Source organism: Temnothorax longispinosus, chromosome 9 (assembly GCF_030848805.1).
Source record: "Temnothorax longispinosus isolate EJ_2023e chromosome 9, Tlon_JGU_v1, whole genome shotgun sequence".
Taxonomy (NCBI): Eukaryota; Metazoa; Arthropoda; class Insecta; order Hymenoptera; family Formicidae; genus Temnothorax; species Temnothorax longispinosus.
In genome coordinates this window covers 8,756,422-8,775,919 of record NC_092366.1, presented here as the reverse complement: position 1 = coordinate 8,775,919, position 19,498 = coordinate 8,756,422, and the positions used below count along the sequence as shown (strand labels likewise).

At 35.1% G+C, this 19,498-nt stretch overlaps 1 protein-coding gene across 1 annotated transcript; it reads left to right on the top strand.

Annotated features, from left to right (window-relative positions):
- The first annotated feature begins 154 nt into the window (after nt 1–154).
- On the top strand, nt 155–11,320 carry LOC139818905 (putative inorganic phosphate cotransporter). Its single transcript, XM_071787935.1, has 6 exons — nt 155–277; nt 2,263–2,563; nt 7,357–7,613; nt 9,360–9,509; nt 9,733–10,107; nt 10,404–11,320. The coding sequence occupies exons 1-6, from the start codon at nt 221–223 to the stop codon at nt 10,575–10,577; spliced, it is 1,314 nt and encodes a 437-aa protein (XP_071644036.1). The 5' UTR covers nt 155–220; the 3' UTR covers nt 10,578–11,320.
- Nucleotides 11,321–19,498: the final 8,178 nt, after the last annotated feature.

Below are 19,498 nucleotides of genomic sequence, written 5' to 3'. Positions count from 1 at the left end.
AAAGTTATATGTTTGCAAATTATGTGTATGTTTGTAAATTTATGTAAGAGTTGATGGAAGTCATCCTAAGCCGTAAGGCAAGGATTAAATAAAATTATTATTATTATTATTATTATTACAATAAAGGGGTGATCTTCTCGTAGGTACCCTTGGAATTAGGCACCTGCAGGTGACGCTGCTTTTCCTGGGTACTACCATCGGATATAGTGTCAGAGTTGGGATGTCAGTGGCAGTGGTGCCGATGGCGAACGCGAGCACCGCGAATCCTGACATCGAGGTAAATCACATACTTATATCTTTTCTGCATCGGCTTGAAACTGGTGACTCAAACACCGACGCTGCGCCGCGCCTGGACAATTTGAAGCACTTGAGATTACGTTCTAGCGATTGTCAGATGAGCATATACCGAGCATACCGAGCTTCGATATATATGACGTCAACTTCGCAGATAATAGCAACGTGTCTGCATTGTTGCTGGCATGTTGCCGACATAGTATGTGTTGCTATCAGACTTGTGGCGACTGAGTCCGCATTTGTCGGCAAGTTGATGCTTTCACGATATAACAATTTTGTATAGCAACTTGCCAGCAACTTGTTGGTAACTTATGCTGCGGTCTAAAATCGTCTGATTCAAAATTTGAGCTATTGCTGTCATGTTGCTGTAATAGTTCATAGGATCACACAATGCTGTCATATTGCTAGCAACGTGAAGTAAATTTGATGCTACTTTCTTGCCGACAAATTGTTGGCAATACATATAGCCAATGTTGCCTGCGTTGCTTCAAATGTTAAATTACTCGAAATCAATTGAAACAAATGTACGGTAAGTTCCCAGCATCATAAGCAATCACAGGTTTGCGCGATTTTGCTCAGACACGTTTTGCTATCTGGGTTATTAATTATTATTGTTGCTTGCGCGGAAACTGATATGTGTCTATAAAACATTCGTTTCTTTAGATTCGTAGTTTCTCGCAACTATTATAATTTAGATTAACGGTACATACCTTGTGCGCGAGTTTACATCTCTGGGTGACGAAAATGTTGAATTTGACCGATCAGAAATCTCTAAGTTTCTTCAGAGACATGTCATGCTGTAAATGACGCATCTGCAATGATTGAAGTATTCTTCACGTATTTTTTAAATATTTATTATTTCTAAAATTAAATTTTACGTTCAAGATATCGAATTTCATAGTTGATTTGTCGTCGATATAGACTTTTATATCGAGTTGTATGCAGAGATAATCAAAACTGTTAATTTATTAAATTTGCTCAATCGAGTGTAACTGCTTACGTCAGTATACAGGGGGGTTTTTACCGGTCGCAGAATGTTCTGTAAATTCGTAATTGCGCCGATTACCTATCTGGAATCTGTACCGGAGGAAGGAAATTTTTCTCGATTGTCTGCAGAATCGGGGGAATAACGTGCATCGAGTCGAGTCGAAATGCCTTGGACGCGATGAGATGAAATGCCTTTTCCTCTTCACGCGTGAGATTAATCGCGATGACCGCTGATAAATCTTACGACAGCTGGAAGAGACTATCTTCTTTACATTGATCTTGCGTTAAATACAGTAAAGCTAAATATATTTACTTCTGTGCGAATTCTTGCCGCATATAGGTACACTGATCTCGACTGATTCTGAGCGGATAACGGCTACCGTTGTCTTTACAAGAGCTCTAATAAAGATTGACAAGATAATGACTTGTCAGATTGTAATCGCCGTCATTGTCTCGTCAATGATCTTGTCATGATAAACTTTACGGAATTGTTTTAATACTTAAAAATTCTTGTTTATGCTGAAAGATTAAGAACACACACACAAAATTAAATTAAATTAGTTAAAATAATATGCATTGTGAAATAATTATTCCTGCCATGAGTGCGAAAATAGTACAGTCGTAAAATATTTTATTTTTAAGATCAGTTTAGATATATTTCCTTTTTTTACGCGTACATTGACGTTTTATCAATTTTATTTCATGTATATGTATATAATTGGATATAAAAATTGCCATAAAAGCATTATTTTAAATGCTTAAATGTCTACGATAATTTTCGAATAGGTAATAGTGTTCTGTATAAATTTTATTATGTAACTTATATACAAAAGTTACAATTTCTTACTTAACAATGTAAATGCAATGCAACACATGTTATATTGTAGGATATTGTAACTTGTATGTAAGTTGCATGTTACTTGCTGGGTAGGCTTACTGAGGTTTAAAATCTTTCGAAAATCATATTGATTACGTTGTCAGGATTACGGTTGGACTAAGCAGCAAAAGGATTTGGTGCTCAGCTCGTTCACCTGGGGATACGTGGTAACAATGGTGCCAAGCGGCTACATTGCCGATGTTTGGAGCGCCCAAAAGCTTCTTGGCATCGGGCTGCTGCTTTGCGGGATTCTTCAAGTTTTAACACCGACCTTCGCCCATTACGGGGGTCTGGAGGCCGTCCTGGCTTGCAGGATAGGCATGGGTCTCACACAGGCTTGCTTATATCCTTGCATACAAACCTTCCTCTCAAAGTGGGCGCCGCCCGCTGAAAGAGCACGACTAGGTGAGAATAGATTCAGTATCTGCGCGCGGTAAATTTCAATCGGATATCAGGAAACAATCGGTTCTCAGGTTATTTTGTAAAAAAATATAATTTAAATACTTGACATAAAAAAAATTTCTACTCTCTAAATCTGAATAAGTGAAAAGTCACTGGATCCAGTGACTTTTCACTGATTCAGATTTAGAGAGTAACAAGGAAAGGTCCCCAACTCGGAAATTCAAAAAATTCTGAAACTTTGCCAATACGTAGAGGACATCCTGACATGTAAAAAACTATTTTGTTTGTTGCCCGAATTCACTCTAAAGGAGTAAAATTTACCCCTGGAATTTCACCCATTTTTCATTTTATATGAATATATTATTAATATTTCATTTTATAAATAAATTAACATGTAAACATTGTACATATAAACATACGTTAAAGAGATATAAACATATAAATAAAGAGGTATAAACATATAAATATACAAAATTGTTTTTTAAAACATTTATTTCTGTGGGTTGAGCTATACCTATCGTGTGTGTCTCCATGTGGCGGATTTACTGAAAATTAATCAGGGACATTGTAAAAGACCCAATCCTTGTGATGAGGCAAAACAATGTCACCGTTATTTTTTAATTAAAAAAATTACACAGTTACAATAAACTCAGAACTCTGGGAAGACATGGACTGAAGGCTGCTTGAAGATGCTCTGATATGGTTTACTGACGGTTCCTGAGCTGACTCGATCGGGCAGCGGATCTGGAATATTTGGTCTAAGACCAGCGGCGCAAATAAGCGTTCCTCTGGGCAAACATGCCACCGTTTTCCGGACTGAAGTCTATGTCATTCTACACTACGTGTGGGAGAACTTAAGGAGGACTTATGCAAATAAGCGGATTCTCATATTATCGGACATCCAGGTAACACTAAGGGCTATCATCAATTTTAAGGTAACCTCCGAACTAGTCCTGGAATCTCGCGAAAAACGATTGTATTAAAACCGTATTAAAAGCTTATATGAATTCAATAAGAGTCTTATTAGAATCGATTATGCAAATCAATTATAATTTAAATATAAGTCATATTTAAATCAAATTAAAGTACCCCAATCTTATTTAATCTATATATGGATTAAACTGGACCTTGCTTTGTTAAAATATGCAAAATTAGCCGCACAGACCTAAGGAAATGCAGAGTTAATATGGTTTTAATATGCCAAATGTGGATTAAATATGGTAATAAATTCAAAATTAATTTGATCATATAAGTTAAATATAAATCAAATATAGTCAAATTTAAACCAATTTAAATTTAAATTTAAACCAGATTATATAAAATTCTAATAAGATCCAAGTAATATTTATATATGACTGTAACTTAATCTTATTTGGTCTTAATGGTTGTAATTATAGGGGGTTATAATATTTTTTAAGCGTGCTACTTTATTATAAGAGTGGACTTCACGATATAACTGATACAAAAATTGTGTCGCTCCGAGACAGCGTCGCGCGAGAATAGCGCGAGACAGTGTCGTGTCTTTTTGATACCGTTCTTATAACACTCTTTGTCAAATTTTAATTACGAGAAACAGATCACATCAAATGCCATCTATCGGATACTTTGAGATGCAATATTCTGATCTGATCATATATAATCTTATATGACTATATCATTTCATATACAATAATCCAATAAAAAAATCCAGTAAAATTTAAAAATAAAACTTTTATTTAAGAAAGATATACAATCTATAGCGGACTGAAATACACTGCTGGTTCATTCCCTGATCTTTTGTATTATTCTGTCCAACTTTAAATTGCTCAATATGCTCCAATTATTTCAAATTTATATTTTGTTAACATAGACGTAGATTGTGATAGAATCCACAGCTTGTTATAGACTCAAATTATTTTGTATACCGTATAATTATCTTTTTGTAAAAATCTTTAACAAAAAATTAATGACAACATATACTAACTGTATTGTAATAAAAGTCTATAAAATATGAAATTTAATCTATTGGGATTTTCAGTCGTGACGTTACAAGGCCAAGATGGCTGGCCTATTCCTGAAAGTATTAGAGCTGTCATATGTAAACACATATAACGCTTGTGTTTTTCATAAATAATTAATAAAATAACGGTGTTTGTGATAAAAAAAAGTGCGATGGGTGAACACCTAGAAGACAGAGGGGCAAGGTTTTCCCCTAGAGACACAAAAAATCGCGATTCTTGCTGTGTAGGTATTTGGTTGCAAAAGCTATGGATTAAAAGATACCTCTGTGCGATTCCACATGTTTCCATCTAAAGGAAAGTTTTATACTGAGAAAAAAGACATGTTTGGAAATATAGAAAAGATTGATGTTCGAAAAGAATGGGAGAGAGTTTTGAAAATAGCAAAACCAGAGTGGATAACCAAAAAGTGGGCAGTGTGTTCTTTGTACTTTGACAGGAGTGACGTTCTGCCTGGCAAGTCAATATGATAATAACTGAACAATAACAAGTAAAATATATTCACTGAATATTAATGAGTAATATTAGTTATAATAAATTGTATATTAAATGTAGTATGTAAAAACAATTCACCGATTTTTTAAACGCAAAAGTATTTCAAACACTCCTGTTATCAATTGAAGATTAATAATAACAAATAAAATTTTCACCCATCGCACTTTTTTTATCACCAACACCGTTATTTCATTAATTATTTATGAAAAATACAAGCTTTATAAGTGTTTACATATGACAGCTCTAATACTTTCAGGAATAGGCCAGCTATCTTGGCCTTGTAACGTCACGACTGAAAATCCCAATACTTAATTTTCCAATTATTAACTTTTCGTAATTTTTCCAAAATCAAATTAATATTCAACATTAGTCTAACTTTTTAATTTGAATCAAATATTTACATGTTAAGTTCGACAAATAAGGAAACAAATTTTACCGCAAATATTATTTAAACAAAAATACGTTTTAATAAGAATCAAATCAGAACCAAATTTGGGTTAAAGCCGCAATTGAATCGAGTAAAAGTCGCATACAGAACACATTAACTTTTTATTAAAGTCTTATATATAAATATTCTGCATCATGTATGGTTCTGGATCATGTATAATCCACATAAGTTATCTTATTAAATACAAATTAAAACCATATTTGATTCGAAGTGTTATATGATCCACATAAGTGATCTAATTAAATTTAAATTAAAGCCCTATTTTATTGTGGATCATATTTAATCTACATAACTGATTTTAATAAGTACAAATTAAAACTGTATTTAAACAAATATAATTTTAATATAAAATCTGGTTTAATTTGAATTTTACTCAAATTTAATATAATTTAATATGATTTTAGTTAGATTCATATTAGATCGTTTTTCGCATGCTATCTCTGTGTTGGCAGACCGGAATAATGTACATATCTTATCTAATAAAATAAATGTAAAAAAAAAAACAATTTTGTATATTTATATGTTTGTACCTCTTTATTTATATGTTTATATCTTTTTAACGTATGTTTATTACATGTTAATTTATTTATAAAATGGAATATTAATAATATATTTATATAAAACAAAAAATGGGTTATGTCGTCGAAACATCGATATAATGAAATTAACAAGTAACGTGTAATTGAGAGGCATCGTAAAGTTCAACACGGTTGATGGTCCTTAAAGTTAACATTATATATTGAGTTTGAATAACTATTATGATGCACGTAGTTATACCATAAGTAAAACTTGGTTAATGATTATAATTTATTATGTGATTGAATCAAAATGACAGTCATAACTGAACAATAATCATTGAACAATAATCATTAGCCAACATTTACTTGGATTTTCTTGCAAAAAATAACGCCCTTTTTAGATATATATACATAAAGTTTTGAAGTTACTTTATTTCTCGTTGGAGAACGTAAGATCTTTTTGATTTGCCGCATCGCTAAAAATGGCTCAAAGCAAGATCAAAACGTCCGATTTATAATTGGTTTTTTGTCTCTAGAGTGTTTGCGTGTGCGTGTGCGTGTGCATGTGCGTGTGTGTGTCCGTCATTATAGGCGTAGTAACTCTGTCCGCGTTTTATTGTAAATCGTTTCTAACAAACAAAAGTTTAGTAAAATTGACTTTCTTTTTCAAGCCCATTCCATAAATAACCGTAAGACGTAAACAATATAAAAATTGAACAATTACAGTCAATTATTCTTGAACTGTAAAAATCCTATTAGTCAATAGCTTACTACTTACGTCTTATTGCATATTCTTATGGCTATTGTAAATGAGCCTTCACCGTGTTAAACCCACAATCGTTAACATTTTTTAATTCTTCTTATAATTTTTTTTTATGTATGCATATACGAACAGAGTTTATCTTATATATGTAATATATATATATACGAGAAAGAAAACATACATGGATATAATTTATATATAATTATATATATATATACATTTTTTCTTAATTGGTTATAAAGTAATTTTTATTTTTTTGCCATCACGATACTTTCTGCTTTGTTTATTAAAATTAAATTTAGTTTATTAGAATTCGGATAGAATTTTATACCTTTTTCTCCTTTCCTGCTTTTTCTTCGTATTGTTAGAAATTTCAAAAGATTATTGACAAACGAGTAGAACTTGATGCAAATACACACCAACACACACACACACAATACATTTTATAATTTTATTTTATAAAACGACTAATTGCTTCGCTTATACGGCAAATCATATCTAATTGTGGTAATATATCTTTAATTTTGATTATAATATAGAAATTAAATAAGTCTATTTTGTATTTTGTATTTCAGGAACACTCGCTAATGCGGGTAGCCAATTCGGCACGGTGATCGCAATGCCAATTGCTGGACTTCTCGCTGCATCCAGCAGTGGTTGGCCTAGTATCTTTTACTTATTCGGTGTATTAATGATTATCTGGAGTATAGCATTCCTTTATTTTGGAGCAGACGCACCGTCCAGTCATCACAGCATTTCTTTAGAAGAGAGAATGTATATAGAAGAAAGTTTGAGGACAATTGAAGCGAAAAGCGATGATGAAGTCAAACAGGTAAAAATCCATTACTATAAATCTCAATAACACAACTAATTAATGGTTTAGGGTTACGTATAGGGTAACTCCGGTATATACCTACTCCACAGCTAAGGAAAACTTAATTAATTTATCGAGTATTGTAATTCTGGTATATACGCTGCAGATAAGGGAAACTTAATTTATCGAGTACCTACTATTTACTATGTTTAAGGCAAATGAATTATACTAATAAAAACTTTATACTGTCTACTACTATAAAAAAAATAGAAATATGAAATATTTATTCTTTGTATTTAATATTAGGTGCGCAACTAAGTTTCCGGGTTTCACACATAAATGGCACCAATAACACATGTACTCGACTTACATGTTTGAAGTTGTCTGAAGTTATAGCTTGGACATCTGTTAACAATAACCAGTCGTTATACCAACACATATCGCAACGCAAAAATATTTTTTCTAACAACGGAGATGTCGAGTTTTGTGCCAAATAAACAGCATTTGCGTCCAGGACACCATCAAAACGCTGAAATGGGATCTGCTACCGCACCCGCCGTATTCGCCAGACCTGGCGCCTTCCGATTAGCACTTGTTCCGGTCGATGGCGCATGGCTTGGCTGGGCTACACTTGACCAATTTCGAAGAAGTGCAAAATTGGTTGGATAAATGGTTTCGGTCCAAAGACGCGTCGTTTTATCGTCGCGGTATTCATGTATTGCCAGAGAGATGGCGAAAATGTATAGCTAGCGAGGAACGATACTTTGAATAAACCATTTTTTGTATTTATTGATAAAAAAAAACCCGGAAACTTAGTTGCGCACCTAGTAAAAAAAACTTTTAGAAACCCTTGCATTTTTTGCCATATATCCCCATGAAATATACGCCTTATAAAAAATTACAAATAATGTTTATAAATAAGGCAATAAAATGTCATAGTAAGTTACAAAATGCTTGTAAAAAGTTTATTAAGATGTAAGAATAATAAACAAATTATAAAACTGAAAAATTTTAAAAAGAAAATAGAAGAGCGATAGATGCATTAAAGATTATTGTTATACGATCCAAAAAAGAAGGAAAAAGAACACAGGAGATTTCGAGTTTTACAAAGTGTCTGTATTATGGCACAAATCCCGCACGCTAAAAATGCCGTATATCCTAAACAAGAGGTATATACAAGACATCAAGCTAAACAAAAAATACAAGAGCTATGCACTTGTATTTTGCTGTATTCCATTATTTACTATCCCTGTACACTTATTATGTATCATGAAATAATCATTAAACCTTTTACATTCCCTACAGTAATCATTTTACGTAGGTCGTAATATATGATCGCGCTATTTACTACGATGAGAAATCGATTCAACTCACGACGGTTTCGTTAATATTAACAGTAAAGAACTGAAATTACAACACAATACTAATATGGCATAAAGGCGCATAAAATGCAGTGTGATTGCGAGCAAGTATCTCTATTCCTTCTATTTTTTCTGACTTCTGCGGCGCAAATACCGGAGTTACCTTAATACTTATCTATTGCCTTAATATAATTTTCTGTATCATAAGATAAAGAAAGATTTTCTTTAATATCGAGCTTAAACATCTTTCTTAGATTATTTTGACGTTATAAGGTTATAACAGTTACTTGTAACACAAAAAATATTTTATAAATTTATATAATGACTAAAAAAAATGTAATAAAAAGTATTATAAGGTATTTAGGATAATTTGTAACATTCAGAATAATTTTATACTTTTTAGAAACTGAAAATACCATGGAAGCAGATTTTCACTTCGATACCTATGTGGGCTATCATAATAACTCACTCCGCGCAAAATTGGGGGTCCACGACTTTATTGACGGAAATACCGAGTTACATGACAAGCGTGTTGAATTTCAAAATCGGAGCGGTAAGCAATAAAATTTAGCAAACAAATAAAAAGGACAAATAATATTTTTTCCTACATTATGGGGTTTCACAATTTTGGCGAAATTTATTTATCGATTGCACCATTTTAATATTTATAATATATTTGAAATTATTTACACCTTATTTGGAATTATTTCCCCTTTAATTGATTAAACATAATACTTTACATAAAGAAATTAAAATATACATTTTCTTTTGTGCAGAGTGGTGTAATTTCCGCCCTGCCATACCTAACGCAGTGGGTTCTCTGCTTGGTTATAAGCTTTTTATCTGACTTCGCATTGACAAAAGGTGCGTCCAGGGGTACGATCAGAAAAATCTCCAACACAGTGGCTCAATGGTGTCCGGCTATCGCCCTGGCATGTATGAGCGTCGTACCTGCCGATGGTTATATCTGGGCTATCGCCATTCTCGTCCTGGCGGTAGGTCTGAACGCTGGAGTTTTTTGCGGTGTGCTCATAAATCATATAGATCTCAGCCCAAACTTTGCTGGGACCATGATGTCCATCACTAATTGCATTGCCAATGTTATCTCTATTATAGCGCTGCTGACATGTGGCGTTATCATCACCGACGAGGTAATCATCCGTTCTTTTCCTTCCGAGTATGAAATATCTGCATGTAGTAATCTAGTTTACTTATTTCTGAGAATCCTTATTTAATTCTATCTCGTATAATTTAACTATATCTACTTATTATTTACGATTTCTACTTTTTTATCCTTGGACTTATATCTAATTGCTTCACACACACACACACACACACACACACACACACGCACGCACGCACGCACGCACGCACGCACGCACGCACGCACGCGCGCACACGCAAGAACAATGAGAAAGTTTCTATCGAGAGATCTCTCGCCTTTCAGAGTAGCGTGTATCAGTGGAACATCGTGTTTTACATCTCAGCGGCAATTTTCTTTCTGGGTAACTTGGTGTTTGTGATATTCGGCAAGGGCGAGGTACAATGGTGGAATGAACCAGAGGCACAACAAAGCAGGCAGAAACAAAGAGGGAATGAAGAGAACAAAACGCATACTTGAAATATAATGAAAATAATTTTGATATAATCTTGTGGAATTTTGTAACTTTTGCCACTGAACTAATTGTAAGTCCCACGGCAAGAAAGAGAAAGAGAGAGAGAGAGAGAGAGAGAGAGAGAGAAAGAAAGACAAAGTATGCGGGTGTGTAACCCAAACCAATTTGTAAGCCCGAAGTTAAGACTAAGGAGCCAATTTATATTAAATTTAGCTTTAAGTATACGTCTTAAAATCGGAAGATTACAATCGACTACATTTTACTACAAAATCGTAATTTGTTGCTGTCGTCGATAAACAGGTGTACCTATATTAATGCTTCGTCTTGAAGTATAATGTGAGCTTTCTACTCTGTGTTACACCGGAGTGTTGGATGCCCATTATTTCCACTCACTAGCTCCAATTATAATAATCGTTAATCTGACTAATAAGTTAGACCTATAATAAGGTTGCCACAAGCATGCTAGGGAGTAAAATAAAGTCAAGTCTTGCAGTTAAGAAGAATATTTATCGAAAAGTTTTCTATAAATAAAATATAAATTTTGAACATTACTGTAAAAGATACAATTAAACACTATAAGGCTAACTACAATATAAAAGAAAATATCTAAAAATTGATTATAAAAGGATTCATTCTAAAAAAAACAAATACTTGGTAACTTATCACGAAAAAATAGGTCATATTAGTTATAAATTAATTTTATAGAATTATTATTTAGTATTTTTCATATACAAAGTATAAATAAATGTTATATTGCTCAAAGTTAAATAATGAGAAAGTTAAATAACATTTAAATTTATAGTAAGTTTATAATAATATACATATTTATAGTTTAGTTGTGATATATTAGTATAATAAAAATCTATGAAATTAATAATAATCTTTGAAAAATATATTGTCCTAAGGTGTAAGAAATGATTCTTTCAAGAGATAAATATACATACTATAAATATATATGTATAGTTCTAAGATGTACAATATGATTCTGTTACAAGCTAAATGAACATAGTGATTATTATTTTTTCTTTGCCAGAGAAATACACAGAATTACAAAAATTTGCTTAATAAACATTTAAAATATAAAAAGGAAAAGCAGCAAGTATATATTTCTTACCAAAAAATTATAATATAGACTAACGTTATATAAGTTTTATACAAAATAAACGGAAAATTTTGAGTAAGAAGTCAATACATTTAAATTCATGATATATTCTTCCTTCCATGTTGTGTTATATGTAAGGTGAATCAGTACAAAATTATCTTTTTCAAAAAAAGGTAAAAAAAGCGCCAAGTACACGCGCATGTATGTTGTAAATCCAAAAATCTTAAATGATAGTAGCTTTATTTCTCCCTAATAAAATAATTCACAAAATTGCGTTACCTAACTCAACCCAAGTGATATTATTTCAAAAAAGATGTAAAATCTTTAAATTGCGCCAATTGCAAAAAGAATATGGCCCTAAATATTGTTAACGTCCTTCGGCTTCGCGTGAAGCGTTCTCCGGATTGAAGATGCGAGTCGGGAAGAAATCGCGGATCGTTCCTTGACGACCGTGTTGTTTACGGCCTTCGCCTGTTTGATTCTGTTTTGGGCTTCCGTCTCGTTCTGACGTGACAGCCCGTACTGTTCTCAAGTTGTACGAGTTATTGTAATAAACAAGTTCCTTTTCGTAACACGGAGTTCCTTTTTTTGCGCGAGGGTAAAGGTGGAAGCACATAAAATTGCAGGAGCCATGAGCAGAAAGCAGAAGCCATATGCGCATGCGCTATGGTATCCATAGAGCTCTACGGATATATGTGCTTGATATATGAATATATGTGCTTTATGCGTGGTATAAATTTCAGTACCTCTTCCGGTATAAAAAATCAAGATACTGAGCCTCAAAGTTTCAACTTTTACTAATGAAAAGGTTTTCCAGGCCAAACGGTAAGAGATATACGAGGTTGGCCAAGAAGACTAAAGTTGCTCCTCTCGTGAGTTCTATAAGGAAAAAATGCCAAAACTAAAAAAAATGGAATTTTAAATTTTTTTTTTGAAACTGAGGCTCAGTATCTTTATTTTTTATCCCGGAAGAGGTACTGAAATTTATACCACGCATAAAGCACACCTAAATTAACGTATATTCACAGTTTCAAGAAAATCCTAAGAAAATCGATTTTCTCTAGTATAAGGACAAGAGAACGTCCTTAACGAAAATCACAACTTCTATAAAGCAGGACATATATATACACACGTGTGTGTGTGCTCTGCTTTAACGAAAATCACAACTTCTATAAAGCAGGACATACACACGTGTGTGTGCCCTGCTTTAACGAAAATCACTTCTATAAAGCAGGACATACACACATGTGTGTGTGCCCTGCTTTAACGAAAATCACAACTTCTATAAAGCAGGACATATATATACACACGTGTGTGTGTGCTCTGCTTTAACGAAAATCACAACTTCTATAAAGCAGGACATACACACGTGTGTGTGCCCTGCTTTAACGAAAATCACTTCTATAAAGCAGGACATACACACATGTGTGTGTGCCCTGCTTTAACGAAAATCACAACTTCTATAAAGCAGGACATACACACGTGTGTGTGTGCCCTGCTTTAACGAAAATCACAACTTCTATAAAGCAGGACATACACACGTGTGTGTGTGCCCTGCTTTAACGAAAATCAGAACTTCTATAAAACAGGACATACACACGTGTGTGTGTGCCCTGCTTTAACGAAAATCATTAAACAGTTAAATACTTTTAAAGCGCGTTACTAATCTACATAGGTTAGTTGACGCGCTTTAAACACTTAAATACTTTTAAAGCGTCACTAATCTATACGCCGAAAGAATATCATTTCGAATTATGTTACACTTCTGACTTACCAATCAAACAGTTGTCATGTGATCTGCTGCATGCGCTTGCGGCCACTGAGCATGCGCTTATGGCTGTAGGGGATGTTCGTAGTCGCTACATGTCGTCGGTATGACAGGAATCATAACCTGATTTCTGTCAACTTTAACGTTTAATATCTCGCGTCGCGGGGCAGAGCGACACTTTTTTCTGCCAGATTCTTTCGTTTCGTGCAAAAACGCGTCGATTGAGCATAAGTTCATCGATATTTGAGGTGAGGCCCCTAAACTGTATAATTACCAGTGCTCGGCGAACGTTGAATAAGCGTGTGCGAGTGCTGTGGACGTGCGGTCGAGCGTAACATTTGAGGGCTCGTCCGGGATCAGCCTTACGGGCGAGCGTCAACGAGCGATGAACGAAATGACAACGGCGGCTACGACGCGCTCGGCGGACGTCCACCTCAGAAAAAGGCCACGCTGCACGCGAGGAATTACGAACGTTCCAGGAAAAGAGGAGACGACATCAGGAGCGAGAAGCAGAATTTTTTATTCAACTTCAACAAAGGGACGAAGTGATACAACGAATGGAGAAGAGATTTGCGCAGCTAAGTTCCTCCGACAATATTTCCCCTACCGATACAAATTCCTCGTCGGAAAGAATGCGACTCGATTTGGGTTATAAACTAAAGCCTGACGTTTTTGACGGAAGTGTTCCGTTGCGAGAGTTCTTCTCGCAGTTCAACTTAATCGCGCGCGCGAATCAGTGGAGCGACGCGACGAAAACCGTGGCGTTGGTTTCTTGTTTAAGAGGAAAGGCGCGTTCGGTTTTAGAGAGTGTACTTGACATAGAAAATTTAGAATTCTCAGAGTTAAAATCAAAATTAGAGCTACGTTTTGGGGAAAGTAATCTCACACAAAATTACTATTCGTTATTCACGAATAAAAAACAAAAGTTTGGCGAAGATTATGCTTCTTTGGGTTCGAAAATCGAAAGACTTTCTCAATTAGCTTATCCCGAATGTTCTCATATGGTTACAGATAAAATTGTGCGTGCGCAATTTGTTTTGGCTCCTTACAATGGTTTTGTAAAAAGGACTCTCCAACTGAGGGGATAACATCTCTGAGGTTAGCAGTAGAAAGGGCTAAGGCTATTAAAACCATTCAAGAGAATAGTTTTGATAGGAAGGGAGGTAATAATTTTAAGAAATTTAACGAAAATAAAAATAAAAATGATGATGAAAACAAAGAAGGAAATAACTTCAAATTAAAGTGCGACGAGAATAATAAAAATAATAACAGATTTAAATTTGGAAACCAGAGAGAATGTTGGCTTTGCGGGAAAACGGGGCACTTTCGGGCAGAATGTCCTTCTTTGGGGATTGAAAAAAAGGGAAACACGGATTAGTCGAACTGAGCGGGGCGAGTTCGACATCGGGGAAGAATACCCCGGAGAAAACTAATATTTATTCTTACAGGATTAATAGGATAGTTCCAGGAAATAATTATTTTTGTTACAATGGTACTGTAGATAAAAAACCTTGTATTTTTAAATTGGTTAAATTTTAAATCTAGATGGCGTATATTTCTATCTCTCTCGCAAAATTTTGTCGAAACTCCACGTGTCGCGACTCTTATTAGAGGGACTTTAGGTTAAAAAGGCCTGCAGCTCAGAAACCAGGGCAGAGTCCAAGGTGAGAGCAGGAAGACACGCCGAGGACCCGAGAGACGATGTCGAGCTAAGGAAAGCAGGAAAACCCAGTTTTTTCAGAAACTTTTACGGATAGAAACTTTTCTCTCTCTCTCTCTCTCTCTCTCTCTCTCTCTCTGTCTCTCTGTCTCTCTCTCTGATATTATCTAATATAGATACGATTATCATTAAAAATTTGGATAAATAGAAAGAAAAATTTGCACATTCAAGATTTTGCAATCCATATAGATAAGATTATCATAAAAAATTTGGAGAGATAGAAAGAAAAGTAAACAGAGACTAATATTTAAAACCCATCCTTACTTTTTTCCTTTATCACACTTCTACTTTCCTTCTTCTCTCTCTCTCTCTCTCTCTCTCTCTCTGTCTCTTTGTCTCTTTCTCTCGTTTTAACTGCAGGTTATTGCAAGAAAACTGCAATAAACTTTTCTATCACTCGCGACAGTCACGAAAGCCATGAATTGAAGTGACTGTTGACATATAATATGTGAAATAAGCAACTTATCCTACATGCCTGTGTTATTTTGCGTAAGAATTAAAAAAATTAGAAAAACCGGTTTCTCCAGCAGATCGGTAACGAAAAACTATACACTCTATAGCACTCCCCGGAAAATTCTACTCCTATTTTATATGGTTTTAATACAAATTTGGTCCAATAGTTTTTAAGTTAAAAACGTTTAAACATACACCACACTCGTAAGAATTTTATATAATAGTATAGATTCAGTAATATTTTTTGAAAACATTTTGTGCTGTATGGGATACATATTTCGAGATAATTGCAATGACGACTCCGCTCCGGTGACGACTTCGTCCCGGTCTCCCCTACTATTTACTATGTTTAAGGCAAATAAATTATTTATTATATCAATAAAAACTTTATACTGTCTACTACTATAAAAAAATAGAAATATGAAATATTTATTCTTTGTATTTAAGGTAGTCTTTTCGTGAGAATAAGTATTAAATATAGGTACCTAAATTTGATATAGGTTAAATATACAGTAATAAGGGGCATGTGTACGAAAAATCAGGTTAGGTTACCGACACTTTACAAGAAATAAGTCATTCTAAATGTGCGTTTGCGGAGCGTGCTATTGTCATTTTATTTTTGTTTACATCTAATGAACGAGAAAGATAGAATGATGCAAATTGCCATGGCCGAGGTTTTCAATAATACATGTACTTAGCGATTAGATGAATACATTATTAATATCTTAAAATACTCCCTGAAGTTTCCGGATTTCATACGTACCTTGAAAATAAAAACTTATACCGAATGTTTTGCTCTGATATTGGGATTTTCAGTCGTGACGTCACAAGGCCAAGATGGCTGGCCTATTCCTAAAAGTATTAGAGTTGTCATATGTAAACACATATAAAGCTTGTGTTTTTCATAAACAATTAATAAAATAACTGTGTTTGTGATAAAAAAGTGCGATGGGTGAACATCTAGAAGACAGAGGGGCAAGGTTTTCCCCTAGAGACACAAAAAATCGCGATTCTTGCTGTGTATTTGACTGCAAAAGCTATGGATTAAAAGATACCTCTGTGCGATTCCGTACATGTTTCCACCTAAGGAAAGTTCTATACTGAAAAAAAAGACATGTTTAGAAATATAGAGAAGATTGATGTTCGAAAAGAATGGGAGAGAGTTTTGAAAATAGCAAAACCAGAGTGGATAACCAAAAAGTGGGCAGTGATGTGTTATTCTTTGCACTTTGACAGGAGTGACTATTATATATTACGTTCTGCCTGGTAAGTTAATATGATAATAACTGAACAATAACAAGTAAAATATATTCACTGAATATTAATGAGTAATATCGGTTAAAATAAAGTGTATATTAAGTATGTAAAAACAATTCACCAATTTTTTAAACGCAAAAGTATTCCAAACACTTTTGTTATTAATTGAAGATTAATAATAACAAATAAAATTTTCATCCATCGCACTTTTTTTTATCACAAACACCGTTATTTCATTAATTATATAGTTATAAAAAACACAAGCTTTATATGTATTTACATATGACAGCTCTAATACTTTCAGGAATAGGCCAGCCATCTTGGCCTTGTGACATCACGGGTACGTCATGACTGAAAATCCCAATATGAGGTTAAATAAGTAGTGGATTCAATCGCATATTACTTTACTCGTGGCTGCGTTCGGAAACGTCACCCGAGCGCACACGAGCACACTCCCCTCTCCTTCTATCTCAGCAAGTTAGAAGGAGAAGGGAGCACACCCGAGTGACGCTTCCGAACGCAGCCCGTACCGTCATGCCTGACCTAACATAAATCGAGTCCAACCGCACTACTATTGTGATATTTCTTTAATTAGTAAATAATTAAATACGATTAAATCGTGCGTGTAAAATCATGTTATATTATTATAATTATTGGGATGTTGTGTAATAATGTTTGTCAATATGTTTGTTTTTAATTACCTTATGACGGACTTACAATTGACTAGCTGTGTCGTCTAAAGGACTACTTTAACCTATACTACACATATGAATTTTCTCATACGTGAAAGCCCAAGCGGGGTAATAAATTACCCCAAACTTGTACCGCGTGTATAATGTTTCTATTTGTTGTTAAAAAAGTTTGTAATAGATAATTTTATTTGTTCTTTAATAGGAAAGATGATAATATCATCAGCTTCTGGTAGTAAAAAAAAAACAGTAAAAAAATTTCGAAAAACAAAACAAAAGACCAAAAATTTGGCTGAAATGGCTTTTTTTATAAAAAATGCTGTAGTTTTTCATGAAATTCACCGATTTTAAAAATTCCAACGGATTTTGAAAGACGAATAGACAACCTTTAAGGGCATGTAAGCGACTTTTTCGTTTCTTAAAAAGAAAACATATTTCTTTGAACGTCTGAAGTAGAGGAAATGACGAAAAACTGTCGGATGGGAAAAATCGCAAGAAATGGAAAGTAAAACAGATTCTGTCTATTATTATTTACTTGAAAGGTAGTCAAAAGTTATAAAAGTATATGGAAACAGTAAAATTAACTCCACAAAAACTTTACAAAGTTTTAATCAGTTGCTGTACAAGAACAGCAAAAATGAAATAATTGACCGAATCTTAAAAAATTATATATGAAACAGGAGTAGAATTTTCCGGGAAGTGCTATAAAGTGTATAATTTTTCGTTTCCGATTTTCACAAAAAATCTAAAATATACTTTACTGTAGTAAATGTCGAACATAAACGATCAAAGGGGGTAGTACATTACCCCAAACGATTTTCTTTTTCGGTCACAGCTGCTGCACGGATCTAACGCACTCGCTGAATGACGGAGGTCGACTGCCGGATGACTAAACTGAATTATTATTGAACGGGGATAGTTTCGCCCCGGAGGCAAGATTTGCAATACTCGAAGGACCAGAGGGGGGTTGTCGCTTTCCCCTCACGACTATCAATTGTTTAACGCGAAAGCAGAAACGCATGCAACGAAATATTAAGCGAAGCGACTCACCGTGTCGGCCGTCGTCCCCGTGATTCCGTCAATCCTCGTCCTGTCCCCTGAACTTGGCCGCTCCGTGGGTCTCGTTCGGCATGCGATGGCGAAACTCGTGCAAGCAAGCAAACGGTGGAGAGCAAGCGATAGAGCAGGCAGGAAAAGGCAGTAGGAGACGTGCGCACTCCCGGTTGAGCAAGGCGGCAAAGGCGATTCCGTGATGCGTTTTGCCCGGCGTACGTGTGCCGTAAGACGGCTCTTAGACTATGTGTGTGTGTGTGCCGCACGGCGGCTTGACGAGAAGTTCTGATGAGAGGTGTGTCCTCTCCGACTATTTGACGATAAGTGTGTGTGCCGTAAGGCGGCTGTCCAAAATGTGTTTGCCGTAAGACGGCTGGATTGCTAATGCTCCCCGCGGTCCTGGAACACGTCGCTGCGGCGAGTAGTTGTTCCCTTTCCGGGGGGGTGGATACCGTCGGCGGATGGGCGATGGCAGCACCGACAGGTGAGTCGCATGATTTGGCTGATCGCGATCCGCCGACGTTTCGCGCGAGAACTACAAACGACTTATGCAACTAAGTATAAACGATACATGAATACATGAACATGAAGTAACTATACTATTTACAAGGCGATACGCCGAACATACCGCCCACCAAAATACGACGTATTTTCTACGCTTGAATAGGTTCCTCTGGCGAAGTGTCCATCGGCAGTGGGCCCAACTTCACCAGAGGACGGGCAAGCACGCCATCCGTCGTCCGCACCGTAGCGACCCGAGCGACGCCGTCACGGCCCGGGCGCAGTTCCACGATTCGCCCTCGCCTCCATTGCAAGGGAGGGGCGTTTTCGCCCTTTACCAGGACCAGTGTGTCCTTTTTTACCGTAGGTGCTGATTGCAACCA

Bases quoted from the DNA above. Each gene is read 5' to 3' on its own strand.
- LOC139818905 (XM_071787935.1), top strand. From the start codon at position 221: ATGTCAGTGGCAGTGGTGCCGATGGCGAACGCGAGCACCGCGAATCCT. The intron at 2,564-7,356 runs GTGAGAATAGAT...TTTGTATTTCAG, and splicing joins CGCTGAAAGAGCACGACTAG to GAACACTCGCTAATGCGGGT. The intron at 7,614-9,359 runs GTAAAAATCCAT...TATACTTTTTAG, and splicing joins GCGATGATGAAGTCAAACAG to AAACTGAAAATACCATGGAA.